At 44.5% G+C, this 23193-nt stretch overlaps 1 protein-coding gene across 1 annotated transcript in view; it reads left to right on the forward strand.

The window, feature by feature from the left end:
• AS3MT (arsenite methyltransferase) overlaps nucleotides 1-22973 on the forward strand; it is a 28294-nt gene extending 5321 nt beyond the window's left edge. Inside the window, exons 5-10 of the mRNA XM_075533458.1 lie at nucleotides 886-955; nucleotides 4250-4331; nucleotides 9498-9629; nucleotides 9903-10045; nucleotides 13245-13379; nucleotides 22869-22973. Coding sequence (XP_075389573.1) covers nucleotides 886-955; nucleotides 4250-4331; nucleotides 9498-9629; nucleotides 9903-10045; nucleotides 13245-13379; nucleotides 22869-22973 — 667 coding nt within the window. The remainder of the gene's footprint in view (nucleotides 1-885; nucleotides 956-4249; nucleotides 4332-9497; nucleotides 9630-9902; nucleotides 10046-13244; nucleotides 13380-22868) is intronic.
• The last annotated feature ends 220 nt before the right edge of the window (nucleotides 22974-23193 follow it).

Genomic DNA, 23193 nt, shown 5'->3' on the forward strand with positions numbered 1-23193 from the left:
TTGTGTTAGGAAGGTGAGCATCATGGAATGCCAGTTTAATAGAACAAAGTATTCTTGCATTGAGGGAGTACTTGAGTGGAGGCCCAATGTCCATCTGCTACCTTAATACTAAACCTATACATAAATGCACATAGATCTATTCCCGCATCCTCATATGTAAATATATTTTCATATGTACATTCCTTTATTTAGACCTCTATATATGCCCTTTGCCTACTAGCTCTGTCCTCTATTTCCTTTTACTTTTCTCTTTTCCCACTATCATGCTCAGCCTTCATTGGGTTTCAGTAATTCCTCTCAGTTACATTACCCTTGATCACGCCTTACCAGGCCTCCTACACCCTCGTCACCACCGATTTGGATCACTTGTTGTTCCCTTGTCCCTGGGTTTGTTAGCACCACTTCCTTTCCCCCCACTTCCCCCTCTTTCGGGGATACATCTTGTCACTGACATAAACAAATAAAAATCAAGCCTCAGTTTCCCCCCCCCCCCCGACCCTCAAACTTGCTAAACTGTGTTGAGATTTGATGTCTTTTTTACCTTTGGGGAAGTGAGTGCTGGGAAACAGAGGAGGGAAGACCCAAGAGCAGTGTGATTGCAAAACATGGTGAGGGGAGGAACTAAAGGATTGGAGGATCGGGTAGTGTGTGTAGCCCCTGTGTTATGCATTCATTAATGAGCTTAGCTGTTCACCTAAAGATCAGAGGTTCAGGTCCCCTCATGCTTTAATAGTTAAGTCAAGCCAACCAATCTACTTCTTGAAAAACCAGCCATTGAAAACTCCATCTACCCTGACACGCGGAGGGGTCACCCATGTCCAAATCAACATTACGATTATTGGAGTAGTCTGCAGATTGGTTTGACATTCCATCTTTTTTTCCCAGATCAAATTGTGTTATTAACCTTGTTCCTGACAAAGAACAAGTGCTGCAGGAGGTATATCGGGTGCTGAAGGTGAGTGCAAGTACAATTCAAGTGACCTTTAAATCTTGTTCATCATTAGTGAGGGGTGATGGGATCTGTCCTGCTCTCGCCTCTTTGAGCTGAAAGCCCGCTTCTAATTTACCCACTAAATTAAAAAGAATGGTTCAAACGGGTGTTCACATGACAAGAATACCCTAAAGGTGGTTCTTTACCTTCTCAGGTGGCAAAAGACAATAAGCCTGAGAGTTAGCACTGTTATTGGGCACGTGAAAATGTTTGCGGTGTTGGCATTCATTTCTCCTGCTTACTGGGGCACAGGATGCTACTCTGGCTCCTGCAAAGTAGCGGGGACTTTGGACAGACTACCAAAGGTTGCTGTGAATAATCTCTCTTCTAATGCCCACAGTATTTTCCAGGATTACTTCTTAGCTGTCAGGATTCCAAGTCATTGGAAAGTTAAAGAAGATGAGCTTTAACCCCTTTTCTGAAAGGAAAACCAGCAGGAGCTCCATATTTTTCATGTGTATTTTGTGATGTGTATCTTCCTGATTGAAACAAGCGTACAAACAATTTTGGGAGAAATGGTGTGGTCTTGGAGGAAATTACCCACAATTCCTTCAGATAATTGTCTTCGGATAACTTTTAAGGGATAGGAGTGTATGACTATCTGTTTACAGCATATGTTAAGTATACAGCCACCTGCATATCTTTACTAGAAAAGAGACACTCTTGTCAATCTGTTTGACTCCCTAAGGGTAAGGAAGGAACTAGACAACAAAATTCTTGGCACCTGACTATTGATTGTAAATAGACTGACAAGTGAGGTAGCTAGTTGGCTGTTATTTGCTCACAAAGGTTTAGCTTAAATCTATAAATAGAACATAATTCCAGTCCAGATCTCAGCATCTTTCTTTAAAGAAGTGGAAAAACTACTCACTAATTTTACAGAGAGAGGAAAGAGACCCAGGAGAAGCAAAGCACTACTTAAGAAGAAGAACAAAGAAGCCGCTTACTTGCCAACCTCAAAACCTAATACACAGGTATGGTGGTCAGAACGACCCAGTCCTGACGGAACGATACTGTGGATAGACCAATGAAACCAAGTAGAGCCCTTTTTGACAAAGGGCTGAAATATATTAAATAGGAAAGTGGGAGTCTCTTCAGCAAGTGGTGCAAGCCAAATTGGATTTACATCTGCAGAAGACTGAAACAGGACCCATACCTCACTACATCTACAAGAATGAACTGAAAATGGAATAAAGACCGCCTAAGTGTAAACCCTAGAACTATAAAGATAATGAATGAGAAAATAGGGACACACTTCAGGTGCTAATATCTGGCATAAAAGCATGACTAAATGTAACAAACACACACATAACAGAAGACGAAAAAGATGACCGGCACCTCCTTAAAACAAGACATGGATGTGCATCAAAATGCTTGCTCAAAAAAGTAAACAGAACCCACAGATTGGGAAGAAACATTTGGCAATGAGATATTGGACAGGAGGTTAATCTTGAAAATATATGAAGAACTGCAACACGAAAAAGATGAATAACCCAATTAAAAATGAGCAGAGGACACGAACTGACAGTTCACCAAAGAAGACAGCCAGTGCCCCAGGGGGATAATGGACAACGTTCTCTAATATAAAATGACAATGATGCCTTGAAGGTCAGCCAGAGAGACATGTGTAAACTAAACCATAGATAGATGAATAGTTTGGGGGCCTGCACATAATTCTAGCCCTGTCCAAGGCAAATGAATTCTTATGCCATGGGTCTGCTTCATGCTCACCTAACGAAGAGATCACTGACCATATGGGTGATACAGCAAAGTGTGGTGAAGAAACTAGATGGTGCCTGGCTCTCAGGAGTGCTAGCATCTCTAGTCTTAAAGGCTTGTCTTTAAACAAGCATCCATCCAAGCGAGGCGTCCACTAAGTCCACATGGAAGAAGCACACCAGCCCGTGTGAGCCAGGGCTTGTAAATAACAAAAACCAAACCGGAAGGAGGGAATGGTGTTAGAGCTTACATTGCAAAGACCTGGTTTGCAGAAAGCTCCGGATGGCAGTGGGTGCTCAAAGTCCACGTGTGAGGTCCACGCGTGGATGAAGCCACCAGTGTGTCTCTTCTAATCACCGTGGAGGGAAGGGAACAGCCTTGTTAGAGACACAGAACATTGAAGACCAATGATGGAATATGTTATCATTTGATCTTCCTTCTGACCCATTTTAAAGAAGTTCCAGTTTTTTAAAACCGCGAGGAAGACACACATGCGAATTTGGCTTCTAGTGAACCCCTCTGACCATGGATCAGAGATGTGAATAGTCTTGGGACCATGCAGAACGCACTGGAGAGTTGAACATTGCAGATGCAGTTAGGTTAAAAGTCAGCATCTTATCATTTGCTCTCCCTTTTGATTCGTCTTGAATTTATTCTAGTTCTTAATATTTTCTGTCTTTTTGGTTGCTTTTTTAAAATCCGCTTTACTTTGTTATTGTTATTTTTAAGAGATTGGATCCTTTCTTACACTGCTGGTGCGCCTGTGAAACAGAACAACCCCTCTGGAAAGCAGTGTGGCGCTTTCCACACAATTGGGAGTAGCAAGAGCATATGAGGCAGCGATCCTTTTGTTTGGTGTAGACCGTAAAGAAGGGAGGGAGAGCCGTGGCGTGAACTGATGGATGCACATCCATGTTCATGGCAGCAGTCTTCACAAGAGCGAGAAGATGGAACTAACCTAAGTGCCCCTCAGTGAAAGAATGGCTAAGTAACCCTTGGTGCCTGCACACCTGGCCTATTCTGCTTTCTTACAGAATAAGCACGAGGCTCTGAACCACCTCATGGCCTGCATGGATGTAGGGGACATAATAGCTGAGTGAAGTTACTCAATCATCACTGTTTTTCAAAAATAAGACCACTGTTATAAAAGGAAGGAAAAATAAAGCATAGCAGAAGAAACAGACTCAGATGTGTCACCCCAGGCAGGAGGGTAAGGGAAGGAAGGCAGGAAGGGGAAGCAATAGGCTAGAGTGCGGACAGGTGCTGACCAAGGTGAGAGTTACATTGTATTGGACAAGGGAGGAAAGCGGGGCAGGCGGGAATGATGGAGAACAGCTATTGGGAGGTTTGATCAATTATTTAAATTGTTGATTATAAAAATGGTGATCGGAAATGTAAGCCCCCCCTCCCAATTCACAATAATAATTTAAAAATTCAGGTTAAGTACCCCCTGCCACCCATTGGTTTCATATTTCTATCCCTTTCTTTGCTCTGAAGTAATCTTTTTAACTTCATTTGGACTTGGATTGTCTGTTTCAGCATGGTGGAGAGCTATATTTCAGTGACGTCTATGCTAGCCTTGACTTGTCAGAAGAAACCAGGACACACAACATTTTATGGGGTAGGATTTTTTTTGGTGCTGTTTTTTAAAAATCATTTTATCGGGAGCTCTTACAGCTCTTACTTCAATCCATACATCAATTGTGTCAAGCACTTTTGTACATGTGTTGCTATCATCGTTTTCAAAACATCTTTCTGCTTGAGCCCTTGGTATCAGCTTTTTACCCTCCCTTTTCCCCTTGTGAAGCCTTGATAAATTAAAAATTATTATTACTTTTGTATCTTACACAATCTGCTGTCTCCCTTCACCCATGTTTCTGTTGTTCATCCCCCTGGAGAGGGATGTTATATGTCGATCATTGTGATCAGTTCCCCCTTTCTCTCCCTTCTCTCCCCCCCCATTTCCCCTTATCTCAGGGTATCACTACTCCTACTATTGTTCCTGAGGGGTTTATATGTCCTGGATTCCTTGTATCAAGAGCTCTTATCTATACTAGTGTACATGCTCAGGTCTAGTCAGATTTGTAAGGTAGAACTGGGGTCATGGTAGTGGAAGGGGGTACGGGGAGGGAGGAAGCATTAAAGAACTAGAGGAATGTTTTGTGTTTTGTCCCTGTTAAACTGCACCCTGGTTGGCTCGTCCCTTCCTTGTGATCCTTCTGTGAGGGGATGTCCAATTGTCTACAGATGGACTTTGAGTCTCCACTCTGACCCCCCTCATTTGCATCCATATGATTGTTTTGAGTCTTCTGATACCCGATCCCACACCTGGTAATCACACAGGCTGGTGTGCTTCTTCCATGTGGACTTTGTGCTTCCCTGATAGGCGGCCACTTGTTTGACTTCAAGCCTTAAGACCCAGACACTATATATTCTGATAGCCGGGCACCATCTGCTTTCTTCACCACACTTGCTTATGTACCCATTTTGTCTTCAGTGATCGTGTCGGGCAGGTGAGCATCACAGAATACCAGGTTATTAGAACAAAGTGTTCTTGCATTGAGGGAGGACTTGAGTAGAGGCTCAATGTCCATCTGCTATCTTGATACTTATCCTATAAATATATGTACATAGATCTATACCCCTATCATTATATATTAATATATGTACATATATACGTGCCTATATTTAGACCTCTGTAAATGTCTTTTGCCCCCTAGGTCTTTCCTTTATTTCCTTTAGCTTTCCTCCTGTCCCACCATCATGTTCAACCTTCATTCACCTCTCAGCAATTCCTTTCTGCTACATTGCATTTGATCACACCCCACCACGTGTTCTACACCCTCCTCGCCATCAATTTTAGATCTCTTAGATCTCTTGTTCCCACTGTGTTGTCTTAAGGGATTACTTCTTTCTGTACAGAGTCCCACTCTGCCTCTAGCCAAGGTAAGATGAAACGTACGGGAACACATGAGACTATGTCACGGGCTCAGGTTCTGTCTTCCTGTCACTCAAGAGTGCTATGATCCTGGGAAATTGAGTTAATCTGCCATTGTTTTCCAAACGTAAAATGTAGACAAATCATGCAATCATCTGCCTCCGTGTTGTTAGGAAGAAGAGATGGAGCAACATTTGGGGAAAACACTTTGAAAACTATAATGTGCAAACGAAGACAATTGCTCTGAAGTTGAGGTCCTCTAAATTCCCTTATAAGTGCATCGTCACTGTGTTGTTCATTCCCCTGTTGGCAGTTTAGTGAAGTCTCTGAAGGTTGAAGAGATACATGCTTGTGTGTTGACAATCTATTGAAATGAATTACGTGACCGTTGTTCTTGTTACAACGCAAATTCACTGTCCTCGAGTCATTTCCAACTCAGTGACCCTACAGGACAGGGGAGAACTGCCCCGGTGGGTTTCCGAGACCGTAACTCATTACAGGACTGGAAATCCTCACCTGTCTCCCTGAACTGGAGGTTTTGGAATGCTGACCTTTCTGTTAGCAGCCCAATGTGTAAGCAACCACTCCACTACCAGGGCTCCTGTGCTTATTAGACAACAATAAATGGATATTGTTAAAGACTTGGAAAATACAAAAAGAAAACAATCATAATCATAACCTAGGGATAACCTCTATGGCATGTTAGTATATTTCTTTTTAGTCTTTTTTTTCTTTTGTGTGTGTGTGTGTGTGTTGCTAACCTCAAGGTCAGAAGTTCAAAACTACCTGCCACTCCTGAAGCAGACAGATGAGGCTTTCTATTCCTGTAAAGATTTATAGTCTCCAAACTTGACCTCTAGTTACCATGGGTGAAGGAGGAAGTTTTTGCTTGGGGTCTATTGAGTTCATTTTAACGATGGTGGGAAAATTTGGAGAGAGAACAATAAGGGTTGTACAACACGAAGAGTCTAATCAGTGGCACTGAATTGTACATATAGGAGTTGTTGAATTGGTGAATGTTTTGTTGTTTATGTTTTTGCCAAAATGGGAAACAAATTTACACAAAAACAGTGAGTACAGAGGAAAAATATGTTGTAAAATCTACTCAATGGCAGTGAATGGGTTTGTTTTTTGAGAAACCTTTTTAAAAAGTTTTATTAAGGTTTGTCCTATACAGCTAAGGAGCCCTGGTGGTGCGGGTCTTTCTATTCCCATATCAAGTTACAGGGCAGTGCTATGCCAGCCTATAGGGTCACTGTGAGTTAGCATCAACTCAACAGCTGTGAGCTTTTTTGGGTTTGTTTTATTATACAGCTGTACGACATCTGGCTGGTCCTTTCTCGGTGATTATTAGATTGTTTCCAATTTGTCAATGTAATAAAACTAATACCCTCTTTGTACTTAAACAATTACAATCCCAGTGAAATGTCTTATATAAACACTAATAGTTATTGCCGTAGTAGCAAATTTGGGGGAGAGTTATCTCAGTGTCAAGAAGACCAGAACGCTCCCAACTGGACCAGTAGGTAACATCGTGATAAATGGAGACGAGACTGAGGTTGTCAGAGATTTACTTTTGCTTCGGCCCACAGTCAATGGATGCTCACCGAAGCAGCAGTCAAGAAATCAAACCCTCATTTCATTAAGTAAGCCTGCTGCACGAGACCTCTTTAAAAGCAGGCAGGCGACTTTGAGACCTAAGGTGCGCCTGGCACAAGCCATGGTATTTGCAGTCGCCTCAGATGCCTGTGAAAGTTGGACTTTGAATAAGGAAGCCCGAAGAAGAACCGATGCACTTGAATTATGGTGCCGGCGAAGAACAGCGAAAGTGCCCCGGACTGCCAAAAGAGCAACAAACCTGGCTTGGAAGAATTGCAGCCAGAATGCTCTTTAGAGGCCGAGATTTCGTCTCACATTCATTGGACATGTTGTCAGGAGAGACTGGTCCCTAGAGAAGGACATCATGTTTGATAAAGTAGAGGGACAACAAGAAAGGGGGAGGCCCTTGACAAGATGGACTGACAGTGTGGTAACGACAATGGGCTCAGACAAGAACAATCGTGAGGATGGCACAGGACCAGGCAGTGCTTCGTTCTGCTGTGCACAGGGGTCGCTGTGAGTCGGAACTGACTCAACACCTAACAACAACAGCAACCATCTTGGTGGGAGCCGTGGTGGCATGATGGTTATGTGTTGGAAGGTTAGCAGTTTGAAACCACCAGCTGCTCTTTGGGAGAAAGAGGAGGCTTTTACTTCCCGTCAAGAGTTACAGTTCTGCCCTGTGCTACAAGGTTGCTAAGTCAGAAATACACACATGCGTCTTAGGATCACAGGTGGGTGGAAGTAATACCTGAGTGCCTGTCCCGAAGAGTGCTTCCCAGTCTTACCAAGGACTCCTTAGGGAGATGCTCAGGTGCAGGTGACCTTCTTTTTTAGCATTCATGGTTCATTGAGGGCATTTGTGAGTTAGCACTAGAATTCTCCCTTTCCATGCAGGACTCCCCCCACCACTATTTATTATTATGATTATTAAACACTTTCATTATTCTCTTATTATTGTTTCCATGTCTTACACCAACCACTGTCTCCTTTCACCCACGTTTCTGCTGTTCATCTCCCTGAGGGTGGGGCTATACGTCCATCATTACTATCAGCTTTCCCTTCCTCCCCTCCTTCCCCCACCTTCCCTCTACCCTCCTGGTATTGCTACTCCCAATCCTGTTATTGAGGGGTTTAGCTGACCTGGATTCTGTGTGTCGCGAGCTCTTATCTGTACCAGTGTCCATGCTCTGGTCTAGCCAGAACTGAAAGGCAAGACTGGGGTCATAATACTCGGGGGTGAGGAAGCCTCAAAGAACCAGAGGAATATTGTGTGTTTCATCGGTGCTATCCTGCGCCCTGGTGGACTATCCCTTCTTGTGACCCTTCTGTGAGGCAATGTCCCATTGTTTTGGGTTTCAGCTCCGGACCCCCTCCTTCTCAACAATATGTTTTTGCGTCTGATTTGGGTCTTCTGGTACCTGTTATGTGATTCTGTCAACATCTCGTGATCACATAGGCTGGTGTGCTTCTTCCATGTGGGCTTTGTTGCTTCTCTGCTAGATGGCTGCTTTTTTTTAACTTCAAGCCTTTAAGATCCCAGACGCTATATATTTCTTGCCTTTTTTTGATGCTATATTTTTTGATAGCGGGGCACCATCAGCTTTCTTCACCACATTTGCTTATGTACCCTCTTTGTCTTCAGCGATTGTGTCGGGAGGGTGAGCATCACAGAGTGCCAGGTTATTAGAACAAAGTGTTCTTGCGTTGAGGGAGGGCTTGAGCAGAGGCCCAAAGTCCATCTACTTACTCAAAGTATTGCCATATAAATGTGTGTACCTAAGCCAGTACCAGTACCTCTATTTTTCTGAATTAATATATTTACATAAGTGCACACCTGCGGGTCCTTTCTCACCAGTGCACCTCGCCTGTAGCCACCATTCATTACTCACTGGAAAGTTGCATGTACCATGGGGCTGACTAGGTTTCAGGGAGGCTTCCAGAGTAAAACGAAATAGGCAGAATGATTATATTTCTTTCTAAAAGTCCGCCAAAGACATGGATCCCCACAGTCTGCTCCACCCCTCCCCCCACCCCGGCAGACCATCATGGCGAGGTGCAGGACAGGGCGGTGTTCTGTTCTGAGTGAACAGCTGCCAATGTCATATGCGATACAGTATATAGAAGAGTCATGCTCTTTTTTTTTCTTTCTTTTTAAAAAAAATCATTTTATTGGGGGGAGTCATGCTCTTAATACCTACTTGTCTCGCTTGGCTTATGAGACTGTGTTATTGTTTGTTTTTGTTTTAGGTGAGTGTCTTGGTGGTGCTTTATTCTGGAAGGACCTTGCCATCCTTGCTCAAAAAATTGGGTTCTGTGCTCCACGCTTGGTCCATGCCAACCTGATTACAATTCAAAACAAGGATTTAGAAAGAGTTGTTGGTAAGAAACAACATCAGGGACCATTGTAGCTAACCTTAGTGGGTCAGACTTGTTGACTAGTAACTTTTACCGAGTGGGTTTCACTGAGGGGGGCTCTGTGTCTCTTCTGGAAATCTCTGTCTTGTCGCCTGTAAAATGACAGTCTCCCAAAAGTTTGCTATTAAGAAAACTCCTCAGTCACTCAGGAAATAAAAGGAATAATCTGTTTGTTCTTCATCTGCTGAGCGTGGGGGACAGTGCTGGAGATTAACCAGGAGTCAATTTTGTTTATAGGTGACTGTCGTTTTGTTTCGGCAACATTTCGCCTCTTCAAACTCCCTAAGAAGGAGCCAGCTGAAAGATGCCAGGTTATATATAATGGAGGAATCACAGGACATGAAAATGAGCTAATATTTGATGCAAATTTCACATTTAAGGTAAGTTAGAATTTCCAGGAGTTCTGGAAAGCCTCCTTCTCTTACCTCTGCCCTTGCTTTGCTTATCTTCGTGTGTGTGTGTGTGTGTGTGTGTGTGTGTGTGTGTGTGTGTGTACCGTTAATTGGGCCAAGGTTTACAGAGCAGATCAGTTTTCCATATATGCATTTTGTTTCATGCCATTGATTGAAGTCCCCAAAATGTTATGTCATTTGCCTCACTTCCTCCCTGTGTTTCCATTCTTGTCTTCTTTCCCTTTAAAAAAAATAATTTTATTAGAGGTTCATACAACTCTTATCACAATCCATACATCCATCCATTGTGTGTCAAGCACATTTGTACATTTGTTGCCATCATCATTCTGAAAACATTTGCTTTCTACTTGAGCCCTTAGTATCAGCTCCTCATTTTCCCCCTCCCTCCCCGCCTTCCTCATGAACTCTTGATAATTTATAAATTATTATTTTGTCATGTCTCACACTATCTGACATCTCCCTTCACCCACTTTTCTGTTGTCTGTCCCCCAGGGAGGAGGTTATATGTAGATCCTTGTAATCAGTTCCCCCTTTCTACCCCACCTCCCCTCCACCCTCCAGGTATGGCCACTCTCACCACTGGTCCTGAAGGGATCATCTGTCCTGGATTCCCTGTGTTTCTAGTTCCTATCCGTACCAGTGTACATCCTCTGGTCTAGCTGGATTTGTAATGTAGAATTGGGATCATGATAGTGGGGGGAGTTGGGGGTGTAGGAAACATTAAAGAACTAGAGGAAAATTGTATGTTTCATCATTGCTACACTGCACTCTGACTGGTTCGTCTCCTCCCCACGACCCTTCTGTAAGGGGATATCCAGTTGCCTACAGATGAGCTTTGGGTCACTAATCTGCACTCCCCCTCATTCACAATCTTGTCTTCTTTCTTAACCCTGCTGAACTGTGTCCTTGGGTCAATGCTGCCTCTCGCATCTCTAATGGTTGGTGGTTCTAAGGAGCGTCTCCCTTGTGTTCTTGTTCACGACCTCTGTTCTTAGGCTGGAGCCTGGTGGTGGTGTGGTTACAGGTTCAAAACTTGAAGCCACCAGCTGCTTTGTGGAAGAAAGATGGGGTTTTCTATTCCTTTAAAGAGTTACAGTCTTGGCACCTCACAGGGGCAGTTGGTCACCATCCTAAAGGGTCATTGTGAGTCAGCATTGACTCAATGGCAGTGAGGGTTGGGTTTTTGTTTTTGTTTTTGCCTGAAAATTGAACCACAGAGTTAAGTTCTGTTTCAGACCCCAAAGGTGAGTAAGGGCCATATCTGACCAGTAAGACTTTTTTATGGTTTTGGATTTTGTTCCACATTTTGCTCCTACTCTATGTAAGACCTTCCCCTGTGATCCTTTTCAGGGCAGTTGATGGTACTCACTGGGCACCATCTAATTCTTCCCGTCTCACGAGAGTAGAGGTCGATGTTCTTGTGGTCCATTAGTCTTAGGGCTGACCATTTCCACTCCTCCCATTTTCTCCATGCTTCTTTCCTCCATACAGGGAGAGACCAAATATGGCCACTTTTAAGACCTCAGTCAATGGAGAGCATTGTCTTTGTGAAGGACACTTTTTAGTGTCATGGGAGAAAAATGATTTTGAGATCAGGGCTAATATCAAATTTTAAAAATCCAAATGGACATCTTCAAATCATTGAAGTTTCTGCAACAAGTGTGGAATCCAACCTCACAATCAGACGGATCCTTTGGAGCGGCCGTATGCGATTAAGGAAAAATAAGACAGGGGCTTACCTCCCATGTTCAAATCAAGATGAAAAGAGCTAGTTTATTTTACAGAATATATACGAGGGGGTACCCCCCAAAACAACAGAAAAAAGCTCTGCTGGGTGGAGTTTTTATGGTACCTATTTTTCCAGCTAGGCAAGCATCAAGCGAATTGCTATGAGTTAGTGCACCCAGTGATCACAGGGAATTATTTTGTAAAAGCAATTTTGCTCCAACATAATTTTCTGTGATGGCCAATATAAGAGAACAGTGTGAAGCTGTGAAATTTTGTTCCCTGCTCTGGAAAAATGCCACAGAAACTATTGTGATGTTGAACACAGCTCAGAAGGACAGCACTATGGGAAAACCCCAAGTGTATGAGCAGTTTTTTCATTTCAACAAAGGTGAACTGTCAATCGATGAGAAACCTAGGTCTGGCTCTGCTATTCATTACCTGGTAAATTTGGGTAAGTCACTAAAAACCCTTTGAGATACAATTTGCTCCATTGTAAAAGTAAGGACAATCATACCTACTTTGCAGAATTTCTCTTAAGGATTAGCAGCAAGATAGTATAACACTTGGTAAATAGTAAAAACAAAAAAAAACTCACCGCCGTTGAGTTGATTCTGGCTCCTGGTGACCCTATAAGGCAGGGTAGAACTGCCTGTGGGTTTCTGAGACTGCAACTCTTGAAGGAAAAAGAGAGCCTCATCTTTCTCCCTAGGAGCAGCTGGTGGCTTCGAACTGCTAACCAGGTGGTTTAACAGCCCAATGTGTAACCACTAAACCGCCGGGGCTAGTAGGATCTCAGTATTAGAATACAGTATTAGATACAATCATGATCTCTTCCTAAAGTGGAAGGCTTGAAATGTTTCCCTCTTCCTAAAGTGGAAGGCTTGAAATGTTTCCCTCATCTGGTCTTTTGGTCTAAGTTGTTGTTAGGTGCCATCAAGTTGGTTGGACGCATAGCAACCTCATGCTCAACCGAATGAAATCCTGCTGGTCCTGCACCAGCCTCACAATTGGTTGAGTCCACTGTTGCAGCCACTGTGCCCATCTTGGTGTCAAACTGAGTGCAAGTCACCGCGGCCCCATGTGTGCAAAATAGAACTGCTCACGGGGGCTTTCCTTTCAGAAACAGATTGCCTGACTTGTGAGCTGCCTCTGACTTCGAACTACTAACCCTTTGGCTGGCAGTTGTATACTTATGCTGCCCAGGGACACGTGGGCAGAAACTAGAACAATGAGTGTCCTTTTCCCCAGAATTGTCACCAAAGTAAAAATGCGATACCAGTCAATTCCAAAAGAAAGAAACCTGAAAATTTATTTTGAAACATGACCATGATAATATGCCCTGCCAGAAAGTCAGATCTTTTATTCGGAGATGTCACTCGTTAGTGAAATGTGTGGGCATTTTTATTCTCCTGAGACTAAACTGCCTTGTACTCTTTAGGAAGGTGACATTGTTGAAGTAGATGAAGAAACAGCAGCTATTTTGAAGAATTCACGATTTGCCCACAGTTTCCTGATCCGCCCAACTGGAGAGTGGTCGCCATCACCTGGAAGTTGTTCTACTTTCAAAGCAAAGGTCTGGTGGCTTTCAATTCGATAATCTCAGACAACCATTTAAAATATCTGTTTTCTGTAGTTCCTCACCCTGATATTGAGAATGTTGTTAATGTCACTGACTTAAAAATTGTCAAAATAACACATTTTAAGTTATCCTTAACCATAGTCTACTAAAGTAAGATAAGGGTCACTAATTTTTTTTGCAGTTGGCCACCTCTAACTCAGTATTGATAGCATATTTTCCTATGAAATGGATATTTTTAAATGCCCTGAATTAATTCCACTTTTTCAATCCTGACAATAAGTCAGAGATCCCCACTATGTCATATCCTTGGCTCTAAGGCATTTCTGAGCCTTTACAGTTATATAAGAAATTGTGTATGTGTATATGCTCTTTTTCTTTTTTTAAGAGATGGTCTTATTTCATCAGGATCTCAACGGGGTCTAAAACCAAACCAGCAAGCAAACAGAGAAGGTTAAGAGTTACTGTAGAAAGTATGGAAGTGATTGTTGGTTACTGTCAACAATGACCCCACTACAGAGTAGAACTCCAACGACAGAGGTTGTGCACACCTATCTTTAAAAGCCTTTCAATACATCTGATCACATCGTTCTAGAAAAATCGTACCGCTTACCTTTCCTGAAACTCTTGCCAATATAGGGTATCGGTGGGTTTTTTTTTTTTCTTTCAAGATTTAATGTACATTTATTTGGTGGGGGTTTTTTGTATTTTCTTTTTTAAAGAAAATTATTTTATTGGGGGCTCCTACAACTCTTATCACAATCCATACATCCATCCATTGTGTCTAGCACATTTGTACATTTGCTGCCATCATCATTCTCAAAACATTTGCTTTCTACTTGAGCCCTTGCTATTAGCTCCTCATTTTTTCCCCTCCATCCCCACTCTCCCCTCCCCCATGAACCCTTGATCATTTATATATTATTATTTTTTCTTTTTAAAATCTCTGCTTCTCTGAGAGGAAAACCACAATTTCTTCTCGGTGTTGTTTATCTTTTGATTTATTATTTGATACATGACTTAATTTTGATATAGTCATTTCCTTTCTGATTCTGCCTTTGATAGTATGCTTAGAAAAACTTGCCCCAAGTCAACATTATAAATTTGTATTTTCTTCTAGTGCTTTTTTATTGAGCTAAAGTTCACCATCTTAACTTCTCTAAGACAAAAAATGAATGGCTTTTAGTACATCTGCAGTGTTGTTTGAGCATTCTAAAACCAAACTCACTGACATGGAGTTGATCCTGATTCAGAGTGAGCCTGCGGGACACAGCAGAACTGCCCCAGGGGTTTTGAGACTGAAATCCTTTACGGGACTAGAAGGCCTGCCCTCTCTTCTGGAGGGATGCTTGGTTCCAAGTGCTGCCTTTCAGCCAGCAGCCCAAAGGGTAACCGCTGTGCCACCAGCACTCCTCCATCACCACTGCCTAATTCCAGAAGACACCCATCACCCACCAGAAACCTGGCTAAGCGGTTCCTTCCTCCACCCTGCTTCCATCAGCCTTCTAGAAGCCACCAGTCTTTTTGCCTCTGTGGATTTGCATGTTCTGGAGAGTTCTTATAAATGAAATCATGCCGCAGGTGCCCTTTGTGTCTGGTGTACATCACTCACCCTGATTTTACGGCTTGTCCACGTTGTAGCATACATCAGTACTTCATTCTTTCAGAGGCTATCACGAATAACACTGCTATAATCATTCATGTACAGATTTTTATTTGAACAACTATTTTCCATTCTCTTGAGTAGAATTGTTAGGCATTAAGCTGCTATCTGTAAGGTCAGCCGTTCGGAAACCATCAGGGGCTCCTTGGAAGGCTCAGGCTTTGTACTCCTGTAAAAAGTACATCCTCAGAAACTCCCGGGGCACAGCTCCCTGTGCCACAGAGTCGCTGTGAGTCAGCATTGGCTCAATAGCAGTTGAGTTTGGTGATGGCTGGGTTTTTGTTTTCAAATCATAATTCTATGTTTACATTTTTGAGGACTACTGAACTTACAGTAGTCATAGCATTTTACAATGCCATCATTGACGAGAGTTCCAGTTTCTCCACGTTCTCAGTGTTTATTTTCATCATATTCATTCTAGTGGGTGTGAAATAATATCTCACTGTGATTTTGATTTGCATTTCACTAACGATAAATGATGTTGAATGCCTTTTCATGTCCTTTTTGGCTATGCGTATAGGCTGTTATATATATATATATAAATATATATACACACACAAAACTATATAACTGTTAATTAAATTAAAATGTCAAAGTGTGAAGCTATTGTTTCTTAAAATATCTTCATCTAGCCTGACTGCCGAGTAGGCACTTAATCAGCAGAGCTTAGAGCTTTGTGACCATCTGTCTAAGCAAGCCCTGAAGCTGAGGGCTAGGCATGCCTGTGGGCACAGCTGTGAAGGATCACTCCCGATTGAAGAACTGTAGCCCGAGGAATTCCTGCCTTCCTTCCTTCCTGCCTTCCTTCCTTCCTGCCTTCCTTTCTAAAATAATTTTATTGGGAACTCTTACAGCTCTTATGACATTCCATATATCAATTGTATCAAACATATTTGTACATATGTTGCCATCATTTCCAACATATTTTCTATTCTTTTTTCCTCTCCCTCCCTCTCCCTCCCACTCTCGTGAATCCTTGATCAATTATATATTATTATTGTTATTATTATTATTTCCTACTTACAGTGTCTGTTGTCTCCCTTTACGCACACTTCTGTTATCCGTCCCCTTTAGAGAGGTGGGTTATATATCCAACCTTGGGATGGGTTCCCCCTTTCTCCCCTTCGCCCTCCCTGCCCATCCCCCTGCCCTCATGAGATGGGTGCTCCCACAACTGCTCCTCATGAGATGGGTGCTCCCACGACTGCTCCTGAGGGTACTTATGGCAGCTAATGATATCTCTTACGGTTCCTCATCTGTCTTTGCCATTTCTCCTGAGCCATGTGGTCATAATTCTATGATTCATTCATTGATGAAGTCATCTTAACATCGTATTATTTAGAATAAACTTAGTGATGGATGTCGACTCTTGCCAACATTCACCAAAGTTAAGAAAGTGATAACTTCATGACACTGAATAGGGGAAGCTCAGGGAAGTCCGATGCTACTGTGACAGGATGGCGGTGTAACATGCGGCTTAACTATTCAGGACCCGGGGGCAGAACGAGTAGGTTCAGATCTTGGCTTTGTCACTTATATGTGATCTTAGGTGAGTGGCCTGACCTCCCTACACTGTAGTTTCCTCATCTGTGATGGGAAGGTATTTTTGGGCTCTATTGGAAGGATCAAAGGAGATGCTTGGCTGTTTAGATGAAATGCTTAGCCTGACTCATAATTACCAAATCCAGACCCACTGCCATCAAGTTGATGCCAACTCAAAACAGCCCTAAGGCACAGAGTTGAACTTCCTTAGGGTTTCCAAGACTGGCAAGCTTTCTGGGGACAGACAGGCTTCTCTTCCTCTGGCACGGCAGCTGGTGGCTTGGAGCCATAATACATACCCCAGAAATAGAGGCACTCATAATTATGGACTTGGGCTCATTAAAAGTCTTAATTGTGTGGGACTGTGCGCTAAGTGTTTTGCGTCCTAGTAATCTTTGAAGGATTCGTCTTCTCATTCTTGGTCTCAGAAATACTGCACTTTTAATGTATCTTTCTTTTCTGTTGTTTATGTCTCTGTAGCAATTGTGGATACATCACTCGACTCTCCTCCCTTTCCCTCCTTCTTTGGCTACCTTATAACCAGCGTCTGAGAGTAAAGCTTGTTCCTGGAGTCCTCTCCAAAGAGATAAGTGTGTCGTTGGGGAAGGTTACCTCTGCTCAGCTCCCTTAATCCACTCCGAATTTGTAACTATCCTTTTCCCCCCAAAAGGTGATTCAGTTGTTGTTTTGGGTCGGGATATGGGACTTCTGAGTTTTCCATCTCATTCAACATTTTGCTGAAATAATGATGTTTTTTCATTCTTGGGGGTTCACGGATAACATCATCTTTCTTTTTTATTTATTTTCTCAACATACTCTTTCTTTTGAAGCACATTTGCATCCATCTAATTCTTCCGTGGCCTGGTTCCCCCACCCTCTGCAAGCCCTTGGACCTCTGCTGCAGGCACCACACTGCCAGTAAAATGACAAATGTTCCGCTCTCTGTGTATTTTACTAGATTGTGTGTGTGTGTGCGTGCGTGCGTGCGTGCGTGTCGTTTAACAAGTGTGTTACAGAGAAGACGGGGCTTTGTTTCCCTCCTGCTAACGCTGGCAGCTGTAGCCCCGGAGGGCCCTTGACCTCAGCGGGGCACGGTCATAGTCTACGTATGCAAACTCCTTTATCCCGGCACAAAGCCTCCTTTCAGCCTGCAGATGTGCCAGCTTCTTGAGAGCAAGTCCATGTTTTTGAACTGGGATAATTTACAGCTCAGGAGGATTTGAAAATCCACCAGCTGTGTGTCCTAGAACTATAACCTTGTGCTCATGTGGGATGACGTTCTTCTTTTGTTGTTAACGGAAGACCGTTAAGATAAACCCCGCGGCACAACCCAGGTGGGCAGGGAGGTGCACGGACTGTCTTCCAGATCAGAGGCCGCACACAAGAAAGCAAGATGCTTTTTTTTTTTTTTTGCTCTTTTCAGTTTATTGCTTGAAGGACGTACACTAGTCCAAGTTAAACGTGGACCCAAATGGTTCCATCATACAAGCTGCGAGGTTTTAAACTTGTGACAAGGGACAGAGGGAATTTTACTATCCGTTGCCAGGAAATGCTCACTTAAGCTTCCATGAGCCACAAGCACTTAAAACCCACTTCAGCTGGCGGTCCTCAGCCAGGCCAATGTCTACAAGGGCTGTCAGAAGTTCCTGCGCTGGCCGCCCTGTGGCTGAATCACTGCCCCACACTCTGGTGCTCAGTCACAGTCCCACTGCAGGCGAATCTCCTCTTAAACACCTTCACTAGTTTCTTTGTGTCATAATCATCTGCGAGCCCTTGAACCAGCAGTTCTCAACCTGTGGGTCGCGACCCCATTGGGAGTGCGAACGACCCTTCACAGGGTCATATTTCCGATGGTCTTGGGAACCGAGACAGCGCTCTTCTCTCATCTCCAGGCGGGTCCGCCCACGTGCAGCTACGCCCACAGACAGTACCCGGAGTGAAGACTGACCCATGCGACACCATGCTTCAAACAAATTTCATTTATTTGTCATTAGAAATCAATATTTCACGATATAGAATTACATATTGTGTTTTGGTTTTATATATTGGGGGCTCATACAACTCTTATCACAATCCATACATACATCACTTGTGTCAAGCACATTTGTATATTCGTTGCCCTCATCATTCTCAAAACATTTGCTCTCCACTTAAGCCCTTGGCATCAGCTCCTCATTTTCCTCCTTCCCTCCTTTCTCCCCCCTCCCTCATGAACCCTTAATAATTTATAAGTTATATTTTGTTATATCTTACACTGTCCAACATCTCCCTTCACCCACTTTTCTGTTGTCCGTCCCCGAGGGAGGAAGTTATATACATACATAACTGATCACATATTGTTTTTGTGATGAAGCACTATTCTTTTATTAGGTTCAATTTGTAACAATGAAAATACATCCTGCATACCAGATATTTACATGACGATTGATACCAATAGCAAGATGATAGTTATGAAGTAGCAACAAAAATTTTTTTGATAGAAATTATACATTTTTAAAATTTTTACTAGGGCTCATACAACTCTTATCATAATCCATACATACATCAATTGTGTAAAGCACACTTATACATTCGTTGCCCTCATCATTCTCAAAATTTGCCTTCTGCTTAGGTTCCTGGAATCAGCTCAATTTCCTTTTTACCCTCCCCCTCCCTCTCAGCTCTCCCCTCCCCACAACAAAAATAATTTTATGGTTGGGGGTCACCACTGCATGAGGAGCTTTATTAAGGGGTCGCAGCAGTAGGAAGGTTGAGAACCACTGCCTTAAACAGAGGTAAGGCTCTTCCTGCCAGTGTGCTTGAATTCTTTTTTTTTTAAATCATTTTATCGGGGGCTCGTACAATGCTTATCACAATCCATCCATCCATCCATTGTGTCAAGCACATTAGTTGCCATCACATTCTCTTCTTGTATGGATAAAACCCTCTGTCCCTGCAGGCAGCCGGTCACCACCCTGACTTCCATCAGCAGAGCAGTGGATAGGGGAGGTTCTGCACTGCGGCCATGCAACGCGCTCCCTTTCCTCTGTGCAAACGGCCTGCAGAAGCGGACAGGGGGCACAGAGGGGACAGAGAGGCTGCTGAGGCGTGGGCGGCGGCTCAGGGACCGGGCCAAGGCGCTGCTTTTGATGGAGGGTTGACCCAGTGAAGACTGCTTTGGGGCGCGCTCTGTGTTCTTCCTTTCAATCCTGACGGCAAAGACGGATCTTGCTATTAAGCGCGTTTGTCGGTGGCCTTCCTTATTCAGTGTTCATGCCTCTGCGGCGATTGACTACAGGATGGCTTGAGTCAGGCAGACCGTTGCCCTCCGTGGCATCGCTTCGCTGTTTAAAGTGCCCCTTCCTTTGGTGGGAGTAGCTTTGCCCCGTGCGGTGCGGCAGGTCTTGCTGCTGCGTTCATTCGTGGGCATCGGTTGTGAACCGAATGACAAAGGATTTCCTGACAACCCCACGCTTTCTCTGTGTAGCGCCGTGCGGTGTATCGGGTCCTGGTGAGGGTTTCTGATTTCATCATATGGAGGTGTAATCCGAGCGGTCCTCTCCAGTCCTCATCCGTGTTTCAGGTTCTCTTTGCTCTGGGCAAGAAAGGTCATGCCGGCACTGTTCATGAGTCTTCCTCAGCCGCGAAGCCGCCGCCTTCTTTGCATAGTCTGGCTTCTCACTTACGTACTCCTCATCGAATCAAGAACATCAATACTGGACGGGACCGTTCATCCACATGCCCTGTTTTTATTTCTCTAAGCCTTTAGATCTCATAGGACTGGGAGAGTACGTTTGGGAGGGGTGTTGCTACCCGGTCTCCTATTGGTTGGTAGGAGGAAGAGGACCGAGAATAATGTGAGCGCTCCGCCCAGGTCCTAGATGAGGGGGGACGGCACCTTCCCACCAGGCCTGCACCTAGATGAGGGGGGACAGCACCTTCCCACCAGGCCTGCACCTAGATGAGGGGGGACGGCACCTTCCCACCAGGCCTGCACCTAGGTGAGGGGGGACGGCACCTTCCCACCAGGCCTGCACCTAGATGAGGGGGGACGGCACCTTCCCACCAGGCCTGCACCTAGATGAGGGGGGACGGCACCTTCCCACCAGGCCTGCACCTAGGTGAGGGGGGACTCCACCTTCCCACCAGGCCTGCACCTAGGTGAGGGGGGACGGCACCTTCCCACCAGGCCTGCACCTAGATGAGGGGGGACGGCACCTTCCCACCAGGCCTGCACCTAGATGAGGGGGGACTGCACCTTCCCACCAGGCCTGCACCTAGGTGAGGGGGGACGGCACCTTCCCACCAGGCCTGCACCTAGATGAGGGGGGACGGCACCTTCCCACCAGGCCTGCACCTAGGTGAGGGGGGACGGCACCTTCCCACCAGGCCTGCACCTAGATGAGGGGGGGACTGCACCTTCCCACCAGGCCTTTCAGCACTAAAACTATTGCCATCAAGTTGATTCTAAATCATACTGGCCCTATAGGCCAGAGTGGAATTGCTTCGTAGGGTTTCCAGAAGCAAACCACCATCTCACGCCCTCTTGCTGAGGTGCTGCAAGGAGCCGTGGATCTGAGACAAGGAAATGCAATGAAGGGGGGCCCCAGGGTGGCTTGGAGATGCGCTAGATGCTAGCCCACCTGATCGGGAAGCCCAGATCCAGCAAACCTTTCATTTTAGAAAGGTAAAAATCTGAGAGCCTGAATGACCAGGGCCACCAGGAAGTTACCTCAGCAAAGGGACTACTCTATTTCCCTGTTTCCTGCATCTAGGGTCTTATATACTCGTGTTAGCCCACGTTGACTAGAGAAACAAAGCCACAGACATATATATGTTGTAAGAGAGAACTTTATATCAAGAAGTAATTGTGAATCAATAAAACAGCCCAGCCCAGTCCAGGTCAAGTGCATCAGTTGGATATTAGCCCATGAATTCCTCGTCAGACTCACACAGCACATGCAACGATGCCGAATGCAGGAAGATCACAGGCTGCTGGGTGCAAAGTCCTGTGGATCCAGTGGCAGTGGACACTTCTCCGGGGCTCTGGCTGCCATCAGCATGGCTCCATGTGAAGCAAAGAGTGTTCCGCCTCCAGAGAGGAAGTCCCAGAAGCTTCATGAGAAGGCCACCCCCAGAAGGAGGGACCACAGGCTGTAACCTGGTTGGCAGGCTAGACCCCACCCTTTCATTCCATTTATCAAGTTGACATGAAGTTATGTAACTGCCACACACTCCTCTATTGGCAGTGGCCAACAATAGAGTGTAAATTTATGTTGAAAGAATCCATTGCCGCTCTCACTCACTCTCACTCACTCACCCACTCTCTCACTCACCCACTCACTTTCTCTCTCACTCACTCACTCCCTCTCATAGTCACTCACTCTCTCACTCTCTCACTCACTTTCACTCCCTCTCACAGTCACTCACTCACTCTCACTCACTCTCACAAAAAAAAGAATCCATTGCCACTATTTAACTTATTCATACTTTTGATTTCCTGCTTTTTCTTTGGATTTGGTATTGATATTGGCATGGTGTCAGGGTGTTGATGTCGGGTGAAAGGAAGAGAAATTGTCTTTGCTATTTTGTTTTTGGAAAAATATCCTTACTCTGTCCTGAGATCTGGCTCACCTTGACTAGTAGCCATCTCAACATGCGCATGTCGGCCATCGTCAATGTTCGCTTTGGTACCTAGGACTTCTTGTCCTGTGCACATATTTGGGGGGATTAGGATGGGAGAAGAGAGGTGTCGGTAAGTTAGTATGCATTTCCAGAGAGCTAAATGGCACATTCATACAAATGAGAATCTCATAGGAGGGGTGAGCAAAATCCAGTCTTCTGGCCAGCCAGGGACTACCTTGATGAAGCTGTGAATGAACTTTGCTTCGAAAGGAGCCATAATTTGACTAGAAGCTTCAGGAAGAGAGGGGCACCTTTTTGCAGACTGGTTGCTGTTTCCCCCCGGACCCCATGGAGTGGTGCAACATTCTTTTCCTCCCAAATGAAGCCATCAAAATCAAATCAACCTAGGGGCAGCTCTGGCGGTGCCGTGGTTATGCTTTGGGCTGTCACCTCAAAGCCCGCAGTATGAAACCATTCGGGGAAAGACAGAGTGTTGTACTCCTGTTCAGAGTTACAGAGCCACAGTCTCAGAAACTCAACAGGGGCAATTCTACTCCGTCCTATTGGGTGGCTCTGAGCCAGCATGGCCTGGATGGGAGGGCTGGTTTTGCTGGTTTTGATCATGGTTTGGATACACCACACACCTTTAATTTCTCACTGGGTTTGCTTCTTGACAGGCTGTCATCTCAGATCCATTCAAGTTTGCTGAAGAGTCTTACACCACCAAGTCCCCATGTCCCCCTGGTGACGCTGGAAGCTGCTGCGGCACTAGAGGCTGCTAAGTCTACAACTGCCTGGATAGCAAAACTAGCAGTGTGGCTGGAGGCTGGAGAATGAGTTGCATATGCTCTTTTTAAAAATCACTTTACTGGGGGTTCTTATACATCCCATAGCAATCCACACATCAATTGTATCAAGCATATTTGTATGTATGTTGCCATCATCATTTCCAAAACATTTCCTACTTGAGTCCTTGATACCAGCTCCTCTTTTGCCCGCTCG

Source organism: Tenrec ecaudatus, chromosome 16, assembly GCF_050624435.1.
Source record: "Tenrec ecaudatus isolate mTenEca1 chromosome 16, mTenEca1.hap1, whole genome shotgun sequence".
NCBI lineage: Eukaryota > Metazoa > Chordata > Mammalia > Afrosoricida > Tenrecidae > Tenrec > Tenrec ecaudatus.